General features: G+C 38.8%; 1 protein-coding gene across 1 annotated transcript; it reads right to left on the bottom strand.

The window, feature by feature from the left end:
• Nucleotides 1–10,363: 10,363 nt before the first annotated feature.
• On the bottom strand, nucleotides 10,364–17,086 carry LOC122998731 (NACHT, LRR and PYD domains-containing protein 12-like; the record flags this gene model as incomplete). Its single annotated transcript, XM_044375701.1, has 6 exons — nucleotides 15,173–17,086; nucleotides 13,372–13,545; nucleotides 11,941–12,114; nucleotides 11,411–11,584; nucleotides 10,880–11,053; nucleotides 10,364–10,523 (listed from the first exon to the last, which is right to left on the bottom strand). Coding segments are annotated over exons 1-6 (2,688 nt in total), but the record flags the coding sequence as incomplete, so codon positions are not given.
• Nucleotides 17,087–21,889: the final 4,803 nt, after the last annotated feature.

Here is a 21,889-nt window from a genome sequence, read left to right as displayed (position 1 = left end):
AAGCTTTCCTTAGAGACTGGGCTTTAAAACACCACCAACGCATTCATACTGGAGAGAAGCTGTACAGCTGTGGCCAATTTGGAAAAGCTTTCACAAGAGAAGATCATCTAAAAGTCCACCAACTCAGTCATACTAGAGAGAAACCATACTGGTGTGATCAATGTGGGAAAACTTTCACTACAAACTGTGCTCGAAAACTCCACCAATTCATTCATACTGGAGAGAAACCATACAGCTGTGTGGAATGTGGAAAAGCTTTCACTCAAGTCAGTGGTCTAAAAATGCATCAACTCATTCATACTGGAGAGAAGCTGTACTGGTGTGAGAACCTTCACTCAAGGCAGTCATCTAAAAACCCGCCAATGCAGTCACTCAGCATGGTGTTGAACATGTTTTAGAGGCTGTCTCCTCTCAGTGCCTTTAATAACAGTATTGTTCTATCCTGAGCTTCTCTACAAACTGAGGGCTGCCAACAGTAACATTAGAATCAGCATGTATGCCATGTGTGGCGCATGTGACCGAATTTAAAGCTCAGTTATTGGCTATTTCTTGCAGAAATGCATCTTGGGAGTCGTAGTTAACTTGTACCCTTAAAGGTTTTTATTTTATTTTTGAATTCCATGTTGATCCAAGTCGTACAAGTGCTCAAACTGTATAAGGTAACATTGTCTTTGTCTTACACCTAAAATACCTCCTCCCGCCTCGCAAATCTATAGATCTAATTCTAAGATCTCCGGTTGATTTGGGTGTGTGAACCCTTTTTGTGCTTTGTGCTGTCAGGATTCAAGATAGCAATGATGTTTGGAAGGCCCTTATTAAAAATAATCAATGAGGGATTTGCAACCCTGTTTCTACTTCAGACTTGTGTGGATAACTACAGGACAGAACTATGAACAGACAATGACAATGGACTGAAGCTGCTCTTGCTTTGATGGAGTTGTTGATGGAGTGAGGGTGAGCAGTTGATACATGTATAAAAAAACATATACATAAACTGCATACCAGTCATCATGTCAGCAGTTGAGCCGAACCGAACGAGCAAAAGGACTTTTGATGATAAAGATATCTCATCAGGGGGAAAATTGTTGGTTTGAACAAGTTATGTACATGAATATATTAATTTTAAAATTTACAGTAAATGTTTTCTTCCTGGTTCAAGTTTGGTTTAATAATCTTTAATAATGTAAATATTACATTGGTGTCATTTTTTATTATTGAATGTGATTTTGAAGCTGTTAAAGCACCTGTGTGGGGATCTGACCACTTTGTCAAGAATCTGTTTAAGCTCCATCAGAACAAGTTAGTACAACATGTTGCCCAACCACATCAGGAAATCAAAAGTGTTTAGTTAATGGCTTAGAGAGAGGGAGGGATGAGATGTGATATTGTTTAAATACGCACATTTTCAGATGGTTTCTCCTGATGTTGTACTCTGTTAGTCACACATACAAAAATTCTGATCAGCAGCAGTCAGTGATCTTGGGAACTGTTTGTTCCCAAGATCTGAGTTGAGCTGAGTTTTTACCAATAACTAAGGGTGTTTCACAAGGTTCAGCTCTGGGTCCAGTTCTTTTTAGAATTTGTATTAACAGTATTTTTTCATCTTTAACTAACTGCCATGCGCATATATACATGGACGTAACAATTTCGTGTTGTATTGCAGACCTTGTCCAGCTAGAGATATGAAGACTCATCTCCTGGGAAAGGCTGACAGTAGAAATAATTTGACTTGAGCTCTAAGAACAGTGACAAATTATTTTTAAAGATAAAAATGCAATGTTTAGTTCAGTTTTTGGAAAAAATCAGCATGTCTGACACTGTTCAGCTGGCACTGGATGTCTGGTGGGGACTGCTAACGTTTGCTCAGCTTGTTTCTCTGATAATTTCTTAAGATCCCGATGTTAAGCAGGTTTCTGCCATGAGCGAAATTATCTGCAGAGGTCTTGTCCTGTCCAAAAACAAACGTACACAGGGATTAAAACTTTTAAAAATACTGAATAAAGCTGTTAGTTAGTTTCTCCGATGATGTTTGGCAAGCACCAGACTTCCGGAAGGGGCTGCTAGCTGAGCTGCTGCTAACGTTTGCCCAGCTTGTTTCTCTGATAACTTAAGATCCAACATCTGATGACTAAAAGAGAGCACATTTTTTCCCTGTTCTGATGTTTGATGTGAACATTAACTGAAACTCTTGACCTGTATCTGCAGGATTTTATGTATTGCACTGCTGCCACATGATTTGCTGATTTGATAACTGCATGAATAAACAGGAGCACAGATGTTCCTAATAAAGTACTCGGTGAGTGTATAATAGATAAGTTAATGAGAACAGACTTTGAGATACTCTGTTAATCAAACATGTCATGATTAGTGCATAGATATCTGATTACTGATCACTTCCTCAATGAATGGTCCCTGATGAACTCTGAATCAGCTGCTGAGCAACACAAAACTAATAACTACTCATTCATTTCTAATTTCCTCAACAGTAGTTAATGTTTTTGTGTCTCATCTAGTACAAAACTAACAATTAACTGCTGAGGTTTTACTGGGAATCCACAATGAGGTCCTTAATAACAAACCTGAGAGAGCAGGATTCTCCAAACAGATTTAATAAAGAAACATGTTTTCAACTCTTCAGCTGTGATAAAGGAACAAACTTGTCCTGCAGTAGAACAGAAAGAGCAGAAATTATTACGTCAACAACAAAAACAAACACAGCAGGTGGTGTTTTCATCTGGATAAATGTCCATTTGTCTTCTGAGTTCTCACTAACTGACGTGTTCCAACAGCCTCCGTCAAGTTCATCAAAGCTTTTCTATTGTCTATCTGCTCGCTCTTCCACAGGAAATCAGAAACAAACACAGAAACTTAAACTGCTTCCACAGAGAATCTAAAGCAGCGTTCCTGTAACTTCTGGGGAATTCTCTATTGTTTCTGATGCGCTCCCATCTGGAACCTGTATGTTATTCAGGAGTGGAGTTACATCACCTTTGTCAGCATCTCCTCCTGATCCTGCGACTCTCTGGTTGGTCAGATTTGTTTTTCTGGTATCAGGAGAATGAATGTGAATGTGAGAATGAGGTGAATTACAACCTCCAACTGTTTCTCACTTATTGTGGAGCTGCAGATTCGGCCATAAACTCTGGAAAGACATGAAGACCTTCATAGTTCAAAACTTTTCCCTTTTCTTCAAAGATATCATTTTTAATTTCAAATTACATGATAAAGACTCTGATAAAGATGATAAATGACTCTTATTGACTATTATTGCAAAATTTTACATTCACAAATGTAAATTTACCAAAAAAAAACATCACTTTAGAGCTGCTAGGATTAGTAGATTAATCAAACAGAATGAGGAACTATTCTGATTATTGTTTTAGTCATTGTTATGCCAAAAAAGAAAAAGCCAAAATGCTGGTTCTAGTTTGTCAAATGTGAATATTTTCTTTAGTTTTTACTTCTATGATAATAAACTTGTTAACTTTGGGTTTTGGACTGTCAAAATATCACACAGACTTTATTCTTAAGAAAAATCAACAACAGCTGTATTTCTTCTGAAAGCTAACCTTCTTTGATTCATCCTCTGTTGGCATGGTAACAGTGCTGCTGTGCAGAAGGACTTGCTCAGTAAAATTGTGAGTATTGCTGGAAAAATAAACGGCACTAAGCAAGACAGCCTTACCGGAATGTCCCAAACCCGGGCCCTGTCAAAGACTGAAAACCTGCTGCTTCACCAACAACACCCTGTTCAGTGAGCTTCAGCCCCTCCCATCAGGCCCACATCTTCGGGCGTCCAGCTGCAAAAGTAACAGAGTGAGAAATTCCTTTTTCCCATCAGCCATCACTCTCTATTACACACAACAGCACAACAAGGGCGGGTGTGTATGTCCTGCACATAAAACCTCCTCGTACTCACAGCAGTGCTGTAGTCAGTGCTGCACAGTGGAAAGTATGGTATTGTGTATATTTCTGGGCTGCATAGTGTCTTCTCTCACATTGAATATTTGTACTACAGGAGTCTGGATGTCTTGGATTGCGTTTTTCTCCTTAGTGTGTGTTTCTTTTACTGTGTATGTTAAGTTTTGGGAACATACTGCAAACCGATTTCCCTCTTAATCTTAATTTTTCTCTATTTTTTCACATCTGATAGACAAAATGATTAATAGAGACATCTAGATTTACTCTCCTCTCCCCACATGTTTTAAAATGTCTGTTGTCATGTATTTATTTCTCCTTGCTGTGCGTGTTCAGACTGTGTGGATTACTGTTTTCTTGTATTGTCACTTGGTGGTGCTGTTTCCTTGTTTGTATATTGCACTTGATTTCCAAGTAACCAAGTTCTTCAGCATTAATTTATAGGTCAAATAAAGACAGTGTTCAATTGGTACACTTCCAATTAATTAATTCTAATTGCTAAGCTAGCATATGCTAAAGCTTTTTAGTCAGTTTACAGCAGGTCTGCCAAACATGCAAACATACAATTCAACATGTGAGAATAAAATTTCCAATAATAAATGACTGATGAATAAATATTAACTCAGGTGGAAATGGAAATCTATAAATAGTACCCAATTACACAGACAAATCTTTCCTGGAAACTTTGAAAAAAATAATTAAGAAATTATAAGAATAATGAACCTTTAAAATAAAGTGTGACCAAAAATTCAGATGGCATCCTGTTGGTTCAGGGGTTAGGCAAAAAAATCTAACAGATCCAAGGATATCCACAACAAAGATTCAAATAAATATAGCTCATTTATACACAAAGACAGAAAAAATAACTACAATAAAAATAGATGTTATACATGAAGCTGAAGCTTGGCACAGGATAAAAACGCTGAAAGTTCATTTATTTTCACAGATGTTTCTGCAGTTAGAATTTGGTCTTTGTTTCCCACCACCATCATCCCACCACCCTCCCTTCACAAGTCTATAAAACTTCTTAAAACCAATGTTACACAATGTTTTACACAAAACTAACACACACATACAGGAAGAAAATAAACCAGTAAAACAGACATAAGATTCAAATTTAAGATGTACAGCATATAAAACAAAAATAATCACTAGATCAGTGGATCAAATGAGTTTGAAGAAGTGATTTAAAGGAAGATAATGACTTATCAGATTGAGCTCCTCAAACAGGTTGATCCAGAGCCCTGACAGCAAAGACCAGGACCCATATTTATATAATCAGCGCTAATTCATTTCCCACCACTCAGTGTGGAGTTATAGAAAAACAAGCTGCATTCATGCAAATTGTGGCTTTATTTATTTAATGATTCATTAGTTTTAAACTGCTGATGGCAGAGATATATTTAAAATAGCTGTAAGGACACATGAGTCAACAGGAGGTTTAGCTGGAGATGAGTTGGACAGTAGAGAAGATACATTTCATGTTTTTAATGTAGTTTTGTCCACAGTCCGTTTGCATCATTATCACTATGTGCAGTGTTGTACAATACATGCAAGATGCTGCACTAACTAAAGATGTAAAGGATGTGATTGGATAGGGCTGGATCACACAGCTGAATCACATGATCTCACCTACAAGTTTAAATTATATAGTTATTGTTAAAGCCACCTGATTGTGTTTACTTACAGCCTGATGCAAGTGACTTGTTAAATATTGTTATGAGATATAAACTATTCATTTTGACATCATATTTTTGCATATAAAAGCTAGATGTCTTTAATATTTACACACAGATCATCTCTGAATTGTAATCTGGAGCCATGAAGAGCCTCTAAAAATAATCAATCAAGTCTTTCAAATCGATCCTAAAAACAAACAGGTAACCAGTGAAGTGATTATAGAAATGGAGTAATATGATCTCTTTTCCTGGTTTTAGTTCAAGGTCTGACAGCAGCAGTGTTCTGTGCTAGTTTTATAGATATTATTTTAATATGTTTTAATGGTTTTAATGGTGAGAGCAGGACTGGACGAGCTGCTGATATGATCAAATTTTAATCAGCTGTGTTGAATAATTTCAAAAAGTATAAATGGACTGGAAAGGTTGAATAAAACTCCTAATGTATGAAAGATGTGGAACTTTTTCAGGTTTGAATGGAGTATGAAGCTAAGAGTTGAAAATGCACAAAAAAGAAGCTGAAGCAGTATGAATAGTTGAAATGCTTGGGCTAAACTAAATTGATGGCTTTACTGTGGATGAGGAAGCTGAAGGACAATGAATGATTTGGAAAAGTGGAAAATGGGAGTTCAACTGGAAACCTAAATCAACTGTGTTGAACAGTTTCAAAAAGTATGAATGGATGAGATGAGGAAGATGAGCAAGAGAAGGAGGAGGAAGAGGAGCAGAGAAGAGGAGGATGAAAAGGTGGAAAGAAGAGGAAGAAGAGGATGGGGAGGACAGAGGAGGTGGAGAAGGAGAGAAGAGGAAGAAGAGGAGGAGGAGGAGGACACAGGAGGTGAAGGAGGAGAGAAGAGGAAGAGGAGCAGCAGGAGGAGGAAGAGGATAAAATAAGAGGGGGAGAGAGGTGATGACGATAGTGTGTATGTGTGTGTGTGTGTGTGTGAGAGAGAGAGAGAGAGAGGTATGTCTGAATCGTGAATTAAACCTGAAACAGCTGAAGGCTACTGACAGTTAAAGAGGACCTATTATGCTCATTTCAGCTCTAATTTTTTATTTCTGGACTCCACTAGAGTAACTCTGCATGATTCACAGTTCCTTATTTATTTCATACTGGCCCTTTATGCAGCCCCACAGTTTCTCTTTACAGTCTGTTTTAGCTCCTGTCTCTTTAAGGCCCCACTCCCGATGAGCCCACTCTGTTCTGATTGGCAGCTTTACGTATTAGAGTTGTGTAACTTTAACCCCAATGCAAACCAAACATTTCCTGTTTTACTGCTTCAAATTAAAATTTTAAATAACTAAATAACAAGAGACTTTTGTTGTGAAGAATTTACAGGTAGTGAAACGTGTTCCTAACTAAAGTAACAGAGCTTCGTTAGCTGTGCTAAAAACGGGTAGAAACAACAACATATGGAGATATTTGGAGCTCTTTGTTCAGCAGATCAGTTAGAAATAATGCACGGAGGAATAGTACAAGCAGAAACAGCCACAGTGAGATATTTGATGAAGAGCTGCAGACAACCAGCACACCTCCAATAGGTAAACTAGTTATTTTACTTTGCTGTGTAATGAAGTCATGGTTCAGCATGACTACCCCTGGAGCAGAGAAGTGAACTTGCGCACTGTGCATGTAGCAATGTCCATGAAAAGAAATCTGTCACAAACTGACAACAGCTCGGGCTGAAAGTAGAAAAAAACCGAGCATTCAGAGCAGTCTGAAGCTGGTGTTAAACATAGAGATAACTGCTACATATGTTTACCTTGTTATGTGACATGACAGCCACTTTTAACGTGAACATCTGACATTGTGACATAATATACAGTACTGTGTAAAAGTTTTAGGCACTAAAAGTAAAGTGAGAATGCTTACAAAAATATTGCTATAAATTGTTTTAATTTATCAATTAACTTCTTACAAAGTTGAGTAAACAGCAGAAATCTAAATGAAATCAATATTTGCTGTGAGCAGCTATGCCTTTAAAACAGCAGCAGTTCTCCTCGGTACACTTTAACACAGTTTTTCATGGTAACTTGCAAGAAAGTTGTTGTAACCATCCTGGAGAAAGAATGTTCTTCTGTGGATTTATTATTTTGGCCATCTCAGGTGCTTCTTCATGTTATCCCAGATTGACTCCATGATGTTGAGATCCGGGCTCTGTGGGGGCCAAACCATCTGTTGCAGGACTCATCATTCTTCTTGTTGCTGAAAATAGTTTTTTATGACTCTAGCTGTATGCTTGGGGTCATTGTCATGTCATGAATAAATTTGGGACCGATCAGACACCTCCCTGATGGTATTACATAATGGATAAGAATCTAAACATCTAGAGTACCTAGAACTTTTGCACAGTACTGTATATGTCTGAAAATAAGGAAAAGCATAATATGTCCCCTTTAAGAGTCGAAAATGCATGAAAAAGTATGAAAATGTGTACATTTTAAACTTTAAGTTGAATGGAGCAAAATTGCCTCAAAATGTTGAATATTTTGGAAAGTATGAAAGGTATGAATGAGAAAAGTAATAGCAATAATGTCCTAACTGAGTTGGATTTATTGATGTTTGAAAGAAGTTTCTACATTGAAAAGTGCAGAAGGAGTTTGGTGCCAAAAAAGTGGGTGGAATAATAATAATACATTTTGTAGAATAACATAGGTTATGAATGCTTTCCAGCATTCACAAAAATGAATTTTAGCATCATAGTTCTGTTCCATAACCTTGGTAAGTTACCTGTCTGCTTACTTGCTTATATACATAATGTACCAAATTACCACTGTTTAATATTTCCAGCCGAGACTATGAGAAATCTACAACACATCATCATTATTTCTACTTTGCTGCTCTGACTGTGGTAAAACAGTGACGTCTCACTCTCTCCCAGGAGTAATCCTTCTCCTGCTGAAAGTCAGAGTAAATTCTCTTCTTCTTCATAAATTAGTTTTAGTCCTTGGTTAACTCTCAGTGCGATACAGAGATGCTTGACAAATATGGGCTGAGGGTTAGAGTCTGAGTTATTATACTTCTAACACCTGTTTTTTTCTTTTCTGCATCAAACAGCTCATGTATAATAGATTTGTAAAGTATTGACTTCAACAAAATCCAGAGATAACTGTTCAGTTTGTAATCAGTTAAGAGACTTAGGTGAAGATGACAAAATCCAGATCCAGATTCCAGATGGATCATCAGGATACAGCTGATCCTCTCTCAACACACACTCCTGGATGTTCACTCACACTCTTACAGAGATCATCACCAGCTGATGAGAGAAGAAGAAACAATAGAGATCATAAAACAGCTGTCAGTCAGTGATGCAGCACATCCAGTATAAAGAACAGCAGGGACTTCAGTCCTGTTCAGACCAGAGGTGGAGCAACTGTGCAGTGCAGCCACCTTCCTTTCAGCTCTCATGTTAATGTGTTGGAGTGAACACACTGAGCTCCAAGCTCAATGAAGGCAAAGACTTTTGGTATCAAGTTTGTTCACTCTGCAGATTTCAGTATCAGTACACAGAGCAAATAAACTGCTGAGAGTCATGAACACATCATTACTGCAGGAACAGAGATATTCACTCATCAGTTTACTGATGGATTTATTGTTGACACATGTGAACTGAAAAGTTTCAAAGCTACAGAGTTTCTGTGGGATTTGAAGATATTTCCTGCTGTTTAATCATCACATGACCATCTGTCGGAGCTCTCAGCTTAACACCTGCTGTGATTCCTGGACTTCAGCAGAGGTTCTGGTCTGTATAAAGACCACATGGTTACTAAACGTAATGATGGTTCTGTGAAATCAGAGCCAGTGATTTGCAGGCTTTTGCCAGACTGATCTTAGAGCTCTGACAAAGATAAACTGATCAATTCTTTAGTGTTGAAATGAGAGAACAAACACTTTCAGATCAGATTTGATGGTACGACAGTTTGATGATGAGGACCACTGTCTCTATACATCTTGTAAAGCTGTAAGCTGTAATCCAGCTTTATTTCCTGACATGAACACAGCAACAACAGTTGTCTTCACATCAACTCAAACACATGATCACAACAAGCTTCTGGCTGATCTGATTGGCTGACTTTTCTCTGTCTGTCTTTCTGTCCAGTCCTGAAGCCTTTCTCCATTCTCCTCTCAGAGCTCCACTTAGGAAAGCAATCTTTGCTTTGATAATAACTGTTTAATACAATACTGCTGAAACCAGCACAGACTGACTCCAATTCTCTACTGACCTCAGAGTCTCCAGTCGACAGTGTGGAATCTTCTCAAAATCAGACAGCAGCTTCACACCTGAAACCTGCAGCTTGTTGTCATTAAGATACAGCTCTCTCAAATGGAAAGGGTTGGACTTCAGAGCTGAGGCCAGAGAAGCACAGCTGATCTCGGACAAACTGCAGAGGATCAATCTGAATAAAGAATAAATTATGTCACTTCAGAAGACAAAGTTCATGCTTGAGATCATTCAGTGTTTCATAATCTGTTCAGAGCTGAAGAAGAATGTATGTAATGTAGAATGAGAATGTAGAAGTTTAGAGATTCACTCTTTACCAAAAATTATAAACATTAATTGACTTGAACAACTAACAGTGGACATTTTCAACAGTTTCTTTAAGGATCTGTCATCTTAATATAGACTAAACTTTGTACATTAAAAATATGGAGAAAAAAAATACTTCATAGGTATAAGTTATGTGTGTACATAAATTAGGTTCAGTTGTTAAACATTAAGATCAACAATAGTAACAGACAGTCAGTGAAATGACCTCAGAGTCTTCAGTCTACAGTCTGGACTCTCCAGAAAATCACACAGGAGCTTCACTCCTGAATCCTGCAGATTGTTGTCACTTAGTTCTAGTTCTCTCAGATGGGATGGGTTGGACTTTAGAGCTGAGGCCAGAGAAGCACAGCTGATCTCTGACAAACTGCAGTGACACAATCTGAATAAAGAATAAATTATGTCACTTCAGAAGACAAAGTTCATGCTTGAGATCATTCAGTGTTTCATAATCTGTTCAGAGCTGAAGAAGAATGTATGTAATGTAGAATGAGAATGTAGAAGTTTAGAGATTCACTCTTTACCAAAAATTATAAACATTAATTGACTTGAACAACTAACAGTGGACATTTTCAACAGTTTCTTTAAGAATCTGTCATCTTAATATAGACTAAACTTTGTACATTAAAAATATGGAGAAAAAAATACTTCATAGGTATAAGTTATGTATGTACATAAATTAGGTTCAGTTGTTAAACATTAAGATCAACAATAGTAACAGACAGTCAGTGAAATGACCTCAGAGTCTTCAGTCTACAGTCTGGACTCTCCAGAAAATCACACAGGAGCTTCACTCCTGAATCCTGCAGATTGTTGTCACTTAGTTCTAGTTCTCTCAGATGGGATGGGTTGGACTTTAGAGCTGAGGCCAGAGAAGCACAGCTGATCTCTGACAAACTGCAGTGACACAATCTGAATAAAGAATAAATTATGTCACTTCAGAAGACAAAGTTCATGCTTGAGATCATTCAGTGTTTCATAATCTGTTCAGAGCTGAAGAAGAATGTATGTAATGTAGAATGAGAATGTAGAAGTTTAGAGATTCACTCTTTACCAAAAATTATAAACATTAATTGACTTGAACAACTAACAGTGGACATTTTCAACAGTTTCTTTAAGGATCTGTCATCTTAATATAGACTAAACTTTGTACATTAAAAATATGGAGAAAAAAAATACTTCATAGGTATAAGTTATGTGTGTACATAAATTAGGTTCAGTTGTTAAACATTAAGATCAACAATAGTAACAGACAGTCAGTGAAATGACCTCAGAGTCTTCAGTCTACAGTCTGGACTCTCCAGAAAATCACACAGGAGCTTCACTCCTGAATCCTGCAGATTGTTGTCACTTAGTTCTAGTTCTCTCAGATGGGATGGGTTGGACTTTAGAGCTGAGGCCAGAGAAGCACAGCTGATCTCTGACAAACTGCAGTGACACAATCTGAATAAAGAATAAATTATGTCACTTCAGAAGACAAAGTTCATGCTTGAGATCATTCAGTGTTTCATAATCTGTTCAGAGCTGAAGAAGAATGTATGTAATGTAGAATGAGAATGTAGAAGTTTAGAGATTCACTCTTTACCAAAAATTATAAACATTAATTGACTTGAACAACTAACAGTGGACATTTTCAACAGTTTCTTTAAGAATCTGTCATCTTAATATAGACTAAACTTTGTACATTAAAAATATGGAGAAAAAAATACTTCATAGGTATAAGTTATGTATGTACATAAATTAGGTTCAGTTGTTAAACATTAAGATCAACAATAGTAACAGGCAGTCAGTGAAATGACCTCAGAGTCTTCAGTCTACAGTCTGGACTCTCCAGAAAATCACACAGGAGCTTCACTCCTGAATCCTGCAGATTGTTGTCACTTAGATCTAGTTCTCTCAGATGGGATGGGTTGGACTTCAGAGCTGAGGCCAGAGAAGCACAGCTGATCTCTGACAAACTGCAGTGACGCAATCTGAATAAAGAATAAATTATGTCAATTTAGAAGACAAAGTTCCTTCTTGAAATCATTGTGTGTTTCATAATCTGTTAAGAGCTGAACAAGTTTAGCAAATGGAAACTCCAAACAGCTGAACCCAACAGGATGCAGGTTAAAAACTGTCAAATATAAACAGTGAAAAAAGCTCTCATTAATATTAATGGAAATATGCTGCTACTTCAATAAAGACATAGTGACTTCACCTCTTAAACTCCATCTATACAAACTCATGTTATGCAGCCAAACACAAGTAAAAATGAAAAAGGTCTAAAACATGACACATCTATATGTTTTAGGCCTACATGTGCAAAACAGTTGTACAAGAATAATAAAAGACCTGTATCATTTTAAGGGCTTCATCATTATGCACATTTAAAAATCATAAAGGCTAACAGTAATGATTCATAAAATGCTGCTGTCTTGGGTGACTGGTCTATTGACCAGTAGCTGGTGCTTGGCTCCCCTGGTACTACTACCAATTCCTTTCTGGGCCCTGCTCATGTATTGGGCCATGTGCCTATTCATCTTAGCTGCTATGATGCATGACAGGAGCTTCCTTGTTGTACAGAGGCAGGATATTGGCTGGTAGTTGGATAGAATCGCACCCTTCTGGGGATCCTTCATGATCAGGACTGTCTGCCCTTGGGTTACTGCTCTAGGTGGGTCCCATCCATCAACAGTTGATTCATTTGTGCTGCCAGGTGTTCATGGAGTGCAGTTAGTTTCTGTAGCCAGTAGGTGTGGATCATATCTGGGCCTGGTGCTGTCCAGCTCTTCATACCTGACACTCTTTCTTGGATGTCTGCCATTGTAATGGTTACTCACGAGAGGATCGAAAAATACCAAGGGCTGAAAGAGGAGCTAGAGAAAATGTGGGGAGTAAAGGCAACAGTGGTGCCAGTGGTAATCGGAGCACTGGGGGCTGTGACCCACAGCCTGAGAGAGTGGCTCCAGCAGTTTCCAGGTACAACATCTGAGGTCTCTATCCAGAGGAGCGCAGTCTTAGGAACAGCTAAGATACTGCGCAGAACCCTCAAACTCCCAGGCCTCTGGTAAAGGACCCAAGCTTGAGGAAGACACACCACCACGGGGTGAGAGGGAGATTTTTAAAAAATATTCATATATATATATATATATATATATATATATATATATATATATATATATATACATACATACTATACTACTATCTAATGTAAAAAAAATTACCAAAGCTACAGCCAGTGAACTGACCTTAGAGTCTCCAGTCTACAGTTTGGACTCTTGAGTCCAGCAGACAGCATCTTCATTCCCGAATCTTGCAGGTTGTTGTTATTCAGCTCCAGATCTCTCAGATGGGAGGGGTTGGCCTTCAGAGCTGAGGCCACAACTTCAAAATGAGTCTCTGAGAGTCCACAGCCAGAAAGTCTGTCATGACAAATATATTACAACATATCATGAAAGTTGACACTTTGGGCCAAATCCACAAAGAATTGATTGCACTTATAGCACTATGAATTGCGCAGCATTTGCACTTGAGATTGCATTTGCACCTGCAATCTGTTTTAAGGCCAGATTCAAAAAGATTTTGCATTAATGATATGCCGGCACAAACACACCCATAAAGTTTTGCAGCTGAGTGTAATTTGCCCTTGTTTTGCATCTGTTTGAGTGAGCAGAGCTGTTTCCAGTGTTTCATGCTTTTCTCCACATTTTAGCACACAGATTGGACCATAATGAAAACTGCAGAGAACACAAAAGCCTCAAATTGCATGTTTTTAATTAGCAGAAGTGTGCACACACCAACATCCATTTATTATGCTTCTTTTACTTTCTAGTATTTTTAATCAATAATATAATCTATGAAATGTCCATCAAAATAGACTACAGCTATTAATGTGACTCAGGCAGGTCTGAAACGTGCTGAATTAGTGTCTGTTTATTGCCCACAGCTGGCTGTGTGTCATAGCTGGCTGCAGCATTACACAGCAGCTGAAATGTTAAGTGCTTCTCCAAACTGAGAACAAGGCTTTGCGCATGCAGCACAGCAGCACAGCAACACAGCAGCACAGCAGTGGTAACTTCATTATCACTGGAACAGTCAGGATCTGACTATTCTGACTATTATCTGGTAATTGATGTTCTGTGTTCTGCTACACATCTACATATGTCAGATGTTACACAGATTCAGGTTTATATGGTGGAATTGTTTGTAATAAAGCAGCTCCTTACTGGATGGATGAATGCTGATCTCCATCAGTGCTGTCAGGAAATTTTTATTTTTAAGTCGCTGAAAGTCCAAGTAAAGCCTATCACCGAATACCCACTTGATCCCCCCAATGTCTGACTGAAAATCACCCTTGATATCATTCAATATCATCTTAATATTATTCAATGCCTCACAAGCTTGAAGATTTGAAGAGAGAGAAACAGAGAGAGAGAGAGAGGAGTGAGTGTGCATGTAGTTAACACCAAGGGCACGATCTGAGTGCACGGTCTGAAACACATGGTGCAAGTGCATTTAGGCCATGTCCAAATCCACTTTCACTAATTTAACAGTGGAAAAATGGTCACAGTGCCAAGTGTATGGTTCAAAAGGGTTGTACTTAGTCCCTCAATTAATCAAGGGTGTGTTTTGGACATAACATGCAATTAACCAATCAGTATCATCTCCAATTCCCTTTAAAAACCAGCTGCACTTGCACCTTGGTGGATTGCTATTATAATGGCAGATTTGTCAAGTAGTAAGAAGGAACACTTCTCTGCAGAGGAAATGGATCTGCTCGTGTTCAAAGTGAAAGCGCATGATCCATACGAGCACACTGGCCCCTGCTGCTCCTGGACCTTTAAATGTGTATAAGATCTCTTGAAACAGTCTGAATTTTACCATTCTGCTCTTATATATTCATCAGACCTCTGTGTATTTCCTGCTACTACTCTGCATAAGCAAGTACAGCACTATTTTAACAATAACAAGAATTTTAAATTATTTATATTTTATGAACTACACTACTAATCTACACTGATTCATAATGCTATTCACATCTGGACTTACTGAGCCTTTCTGCAGTTCCTCACAGCTGGGATCAGTCTCCATCGCCCCTCCTCTGATGTGTTGTACTTCTTCAGGTCCAACTCATTCGGAACCTCCTCTGACATCTGCAGCATGTAGGCCAAAGCTGAGCAGTGGATGTCAGAGAGTTCCTTTTTTGATCTGTTCCCTGACTTCAGGAACTCTTGGATCTCCTGATGTACTGAGTGTTCCTTCATCTCCATCAGACAGTGAAAGATATTGATGCTTCTGTCAGGAGAGATATCACGAGTGTTCATCTCCTTCAGGTTGTTGATGACTCTCTGGATGATTTCTGGACTGTTCTCTGCCTGACCAAGCAGGCCTCCTAACTGGTTGGTGTCCAAAGAGAGGCCATGAAGGAAGCGAACAAACAGGTCCAGGTGGCCATTTTCACTTTTGAGAGATTTCTTCATGGCTTCCATCAGGAAGACATCCAGAAATGTATCAATATCATTGCTTCTGAAACAAGCACACATCTTCCTGAGGGAAGACTTTCGTTTTTGTATCTTGACTTTGTACTGTTTTTCCATGTTTTCACCCAGGAAGTCCTCCAGGATTTCCGTCTTCATGTTGGTGTAACAGTGGTACATGTATACTGCAGCCAGAAACTCCTGAATGCTCAGATGAATAAAGCAGTAGACTTTTTTCTGGGTGAGCACACTCTCTGTTTTGAAGATCTTTGTACAAAATCCTGATAACACCGAGGCCTCTGTGACATCAAGACCACACTGCTCCAGGTCTTTTTGGTAGAACATGATGTTTCCTTTCTTCAGTTGTTTAAATGCTAGCTTCCCCAGTTTCAGAAGAACTTCCCTGTCAGCCTTCATCAGCTCCTGTTGACTCGGCTCATGTCCCTCATCATACTTTTGCTTCTTCCTCTTTGTCTGAATCAGCAGGAAGCGTGAGTACATGTCAGTCAGGGTCTTGGGCAGCTCTCCTCTCTTGTCTGTGGTAAACATGTGCACCAGAACTTCAGCAGTGATCCAGCAGAAGAGTGGGATGTGACACATGATGTGGAGAATTCTGGATGTCTTGATGTGTGAGATGATTCTGCTGGACAGCTTCTCATTACAGAACCTCCTCCTAAAGTACTCTTCCTTCTGGGGGTCAGTGAAGCCTCGTACCTCTGTTGTCCTGTTAACACAGTTATGAGGGATCTGATTGGCTGCTGCAGGTCGGGAAGTTATCCAGATGAGAGCCGATGGAAGCAGATTCCCATTGATGAGATTTGTCAACAGCACGTTCATTGATGACTTCTGTGTGACATCAGACACAACCTTTTTGTTCTTGAAATTCAGTGAAAGTCGGCTTTCATCCAGTCCATCAAAGATGAACAAAACTTTCCAGTTAGCGAGCTTCTCTGCTGTGACCTTCTGTAATGGTTGATGGAAACGATGGATCAGCTTGAGGAGACTGTACTGCTTTTTTTTGATCAAGTTCAGCTCCCTGAACGAAAGCAGAATCACCAGATTGATATTTTTGTTTTCCAAGCCCTTAACCCAGTCCAGAGTGAACTTCTGCACTAAGAAGGTTTTTCCAATGCCAGCGACACCATTCGTCAGAACGACTCTGATGATGTATTCCTCTTGGTCAGGTAAGACTTTAAAGATGTCGTGGCACTTGATTGGAGTTTCATGGAAGTTCTCCTTCTTGGAAGCTGTCTCAAGCTGCCACACCTCATGTTGGTTATTAACCTCTTTACTCTTTCCCTCTGTGATGTAGAGCTCAGTGAAGATACTGTCGAGGAGTCTTGTTTCTGCTTCATCAGTTCCTTCTAATTCATCAATTCCTTCAATTACATGTTGACATTTCATCCTTAGATTCCTCTTATATGTATGTAAAAACTTCTGCAGATCACCATCTTCTGAAAGAGAAGAAAAATATAGATTTGAACCTCTATCAGTGTGTTTACACACACATATGTAACCAGGTTACTCAGAGAAACCATGCTTTGTGGGTAATCAGGAAATGTGTTAACACACACAGCACTAGTTACTGTAAATCTGTGTGTACAAGCAACAAATCAGTGATCATATTTCTCCTCTACACTGATCTTATTCTCAAAGCATGCCTTTTTTATTTTATTGGTATTAGTAATAGAGGACATTTTTTAGTCCTGACTTTTTGTTTTGTTTTGCTCTGTGTGTCTGAGTCAGAACTTTACCTCACAATGTGAATGTGTCTGAATTCAACAAACAGTAAAATGTTAAGTGGTGGAAACCAACTTATTTAGACTTCTAGAGGATACTTTGTGTCAGTTTCAGTTTTAGTTGGACTTTAAATACAAGGATAAATCGCTCTGTGTAATGAATTTTTCTATGTAATGAATCTCCCCTTTCATTCAGCTGCTCCACCTTCTCTATCTACAGTCTTTTGTTAAGTACATGTTACATGTATGAATGGCAGAGATATTGGTATTCTCCGGGAGAAATCTACCTGGGGAACTAAATAATAAAATAATCCATTTAATTTTTACCGCACCTTTCATTCATAGTGAAACTGATCCACAACCCCGATTACAGTAACCAATAACGGTTTAATTTGTAGGACCACCTGTCAGAATTATGTCACTGCCCACCCGACAAGACTTCATTCATGTTTTCCACAGTTACACCCACAATCTTTCAGTAATCCAATAACGACCCCCCAAATTACACATACATTGTGAAACCAGCCTCTAGGAAGTACTGTATGTGTCAGAGTGGCCCGTGTCTGTTGGTCAGTGGTGGACATATTACCAGATATACTGTGGGCATCAGTTTGTGTAGTTATGTCTACATCATTATATGATTGTTTAGTCTGACTTCATGTGTATCTGTCCCATTACATTTGAACCCCTGCAATTTAGGCACTATGTCTTAAAAGGTCTATATCTCCCACACAGTACTTTCTATGTTGATGTAAACCTACTCAAATTAAATCTGAAACTTTAATGTTGAAATAATTATTTTATTTTAAATTGAATGTGCTGAGGCACAGAACCTGAGGAAGTAAAGATTAGTATGTGCACATGTCCAAATACTTAGTGTCTGGACTGTTTCTCCTAACAGATCTGCTGTGTGGATGTGATGTCATGTTTGTCTCTTTCTGTGACTGACCTTCTGCTCCTGAGAGGATGTTTACCAGATCTCTCCTTTTGATCTTCTTTAAAATACTCCTGATCACTTCCACAGCTCCAGCAAATCCATATGTCTGCAATATCAGATCCACCACGTCCTGCCTCTCTGCCTCCGACAGCTGGTACTCTTTGATGGGCTTGATTTTGCCCACCTTTTTATGCTTCAGGTACCACTTGAACTTCTTAAATTGTTTATTGTTTAAATCTTCCAGAATGTTGAGGAGGTCACTCACCTTCTCCTTCTCCATCTTGGCTCTCTGGTAAAATAAGAGAATATGATAAGAGAACAGTTGTTTTTCTGTCTATCTGCCAGTAGAAACTCATTCTGTGTCTCTACTGGATCTGATCAGTTTGGCTGCAGTCGTTTAAGTGTCAGGGAAACTCAAGACGATCCTCAGTAAAAACGTCTCCCTACAAGTCTACTCAGTAGCTGTTCTGGAGCTTTCTATTGGATCGAGTCTCAGTTATCCAGAAAATGTGCATTTTAAAATGTACATTTTTCTGGCTTAAATGTTGAGAATAAAAGTTCAATCTTAAACAATAATCGACAAAGCAATCTCACCACAAGATCCAGTCAGTCTTCTGCTTTCACAACTCACCTGTTGTGGTTCAGTTAACTCTGGTGTCTTTACAAGTTTTGGTTGGTTCATTAACTCTGGTGTGAAAGCTGTCAATCGAGAGCACCTAAAAATGAGGGTCTTGTCTCAAAGTGCACTCTTGTGTTTTTTGTTCTGTGAAAGCAAAAAGGACAAACAACAGTATTTTAAAAGTAGGCTACATATGTGATTTAGCACATTCATATGTGATCCATCTGCTGAACACAAACTCCAGTTCCCCCATAAAAATGAAACAAGTGTAACACAGTGACTATCCTCCTGTAATATCAGGCTTTTTTGTCCTGTTTCATCCTTCCTGTCTGTCTCTAGTTATGATAGATCATTCTACTCCTACCCTATCATGAAAACACCTAATGAGGGAATGTCTTTTTGAGGAATTCAGACCTGGACCGATTTTTCCTTGAATTTGTCACTTGTCTGTGTATAACAATAAGAAAAAGAGCTGTGCCAGTGTGCCGTATTACATTGCTGTGAGGACGCAGAAACCAGGAAAAGAAAAAAGGAAACAATGTTTGAAGATGTCAACACTGTGATTTCATATTCATACACAGTTTAATCAACAATTAATCTGAAAAATAATCAGTGGATTGATCGATAATGACATATTGCAGCCCTGATATTAATACTCACCCTGCATCAGACTTTCTGTTTTCCTCCTTCTGCTCTGTGGACTTTAAAATGGAGTCTAACTGAATACTTTCACCTTTACTCTCTACCTGCTGTTTGCTCCTTCTTCTTTACTGGAAATCACATGTATTTGTGTGTGTGTGTGTGTGTAAGCTGCTCTAAACAGAGATAAACGTCTTGCGTTATCATTTAAAGTCGCTCCAATATAACACTCACCCTGCCTCAGACACACTGTTTTCCTCCTTCTGCTCCAATGACTTTAAAATGGAGTCTGACTGAATACTTTCACCTTTATTCCCTACCTGCCGTTTGCTCCTCCCTCTTCTTCTTTACTGGAAGTTCTGTGTGTGTGTGTGTGTGTGTGTAGGCTCAGTCAGACATGGAGGCTCGAGTGTCTCGGCTGGCGGTCAACCACTCTAAGCAGGGATAAACATTTTGCTAGTCATCATTTAAAGTCGCTCCAATAGCGCACTATTCTTGAAAGCACTTCACTTGTGTCAGTAGCTCAGCTTCATCTCTGGGGAACACCCCCAACTCCCGGGAGTTATGTCCAAAAAAAGAAATGTGTCATGTAGCAGGTGGATGTGACACCCCTCCTTGAGACCTGCTGATAGACATAACAGCGGAGCAAGGACAGAGACTGAGATAGCGATGTTACCGACTTACGTGCTGGTATTTGACATGTTTTTTTCTTTCTTTCCAAAAACAAATAGTTTTAAAAATATTTGTATGAAACAAATATTTGTAAAAAAACAAAACAACACTACTTGTGCTTTGTCAAATAATGTATGTAATATATTTATACCCCGTCGGAGTTCATTTCACAATAATGACCCGCTCACTGTACATTATCCCTTACTTTACTAACAAACAAGATGACCAACAGCCACAAATGGACGTTCTGACATGGATACTTCATCTCCATGAAAGAAAGAAGACATCAGATAACGTGAGTCAGATACAGCTTCTCTCTCTCTGTCTCTTTGGTCGCTAATTTCTTCTCTGATGGTTAGTTTGTGGGTAGTGCTGTGGGTAGTTGAAGTTACAGTGAGCTGTCTGGACTCACTCATTCATTTGGAATTGATCCACTTTTAAATTGAGTGGTTGTTCAGTCACCTGTTGATGTTGTGTGATTTGTGAATGAGTTTGCAGGAGGTCTGGTTGCTGGCTTGTGACAATTTCTTCAGTTCGTTTTTAAGCTGAGTCGTATATATTGAGTAAGCTTAAAGTAATTGGAATAACAAGTGTTAACATGTCAGCTTTGTAGACTATATTTTGTATTTCGTGCATATAGGAGGAAGTGTGTAAGTCATGTATTTGATACATGCATTTTTGATGTAAACCTACACTTTTAGATCTGTGAATGTTTTTAGTGTTCAGTCTTTCTAGTGTTCAGTACTGATCTGTACCTGCATCAGATTATAAGCTTTGTGGCACTTTATATATTACATGAACATGAATGCCTCCAGTTACCTCTGGGTTAAAGTGCACATGTCCAACCCTCAAATATAAATATGATTGCACTATTCTCCATGGAAGGATCCTCCTCACTTCCTTGTGGCATCTCACTGGCTGTCTTGACAGTGTAACCATTTTATTCGCTTATTTCTGTAAGAGCTGAGTTGGGGAGCCCATTTTGCCTCACTTGAGCAGCATTTCTAGGGTCTAGACAGGCAAAATCTGAGCAAAGTTTTGCAGAAAACCTCCTATGAACACTGTCTGTCACAGTGTCTACAATGACAATTTGTAATTTGACCTTGAAGTTAGTATCAGATAATGCTAGTGGCTCATCTTTTGAGGGCTCTCCTGGCATTTATTTTTTCTTTCTTCTGACCCTTTTCTCAATAAGGGCAGTTTGCACTACCAGTTCACAGTCCTTCTCTTGCAGCTTTCCATTGGCCCACCTCACAAACTTATCAGCTGCTCTCTTAACTCCTTAAAAATCCCTAACACACTTTCTAAAACTGTCTTCTGTCCCCTCAACCGGATATTGAGCTGTGAGAATATCCATTCCTCTGGTCTGTAAGTATTTTGAAAGAGGGGATGTATGCTCAAAAATGCAAAGGAAGATTTGAACAGTGAGCACTGTCTCATACTTCAAAAGGGCTTCTATGAATCCCTTTGCCTTGGTCCTCACAGTTGGTTTTAGTCTAGCATCTTGTAGAATGGCGTCTAAAATCATAAGCCCATCAAAAAACAAGTCTTCCTGAGGATTCCCGAAACACCCAAACACTTAGAGTCTGATCTTTAGCCCACCACCTGGGTTCCCTGATTGGACACAGTCGTCTGTGATGCTTGTCCTGACTCATCTCTTCACACTTCTGCATACGCTTGTAT

Source organism: Thunnus albacares, chromosome 15, assembly GCF_914725855.1.
Source record: "Thunnus albacares chromosome 15, fThuAlb1.1, whole genome shotgun sequence".
NCBI lineage: Eukaryota > Metazoa > Chordata > Actinopteri > Scombriformes > Scombridae > Thunnus > Thunnus albacares.
This window is presented reverse-complemented; position numbering and strand designations above follow the sequence as displayed.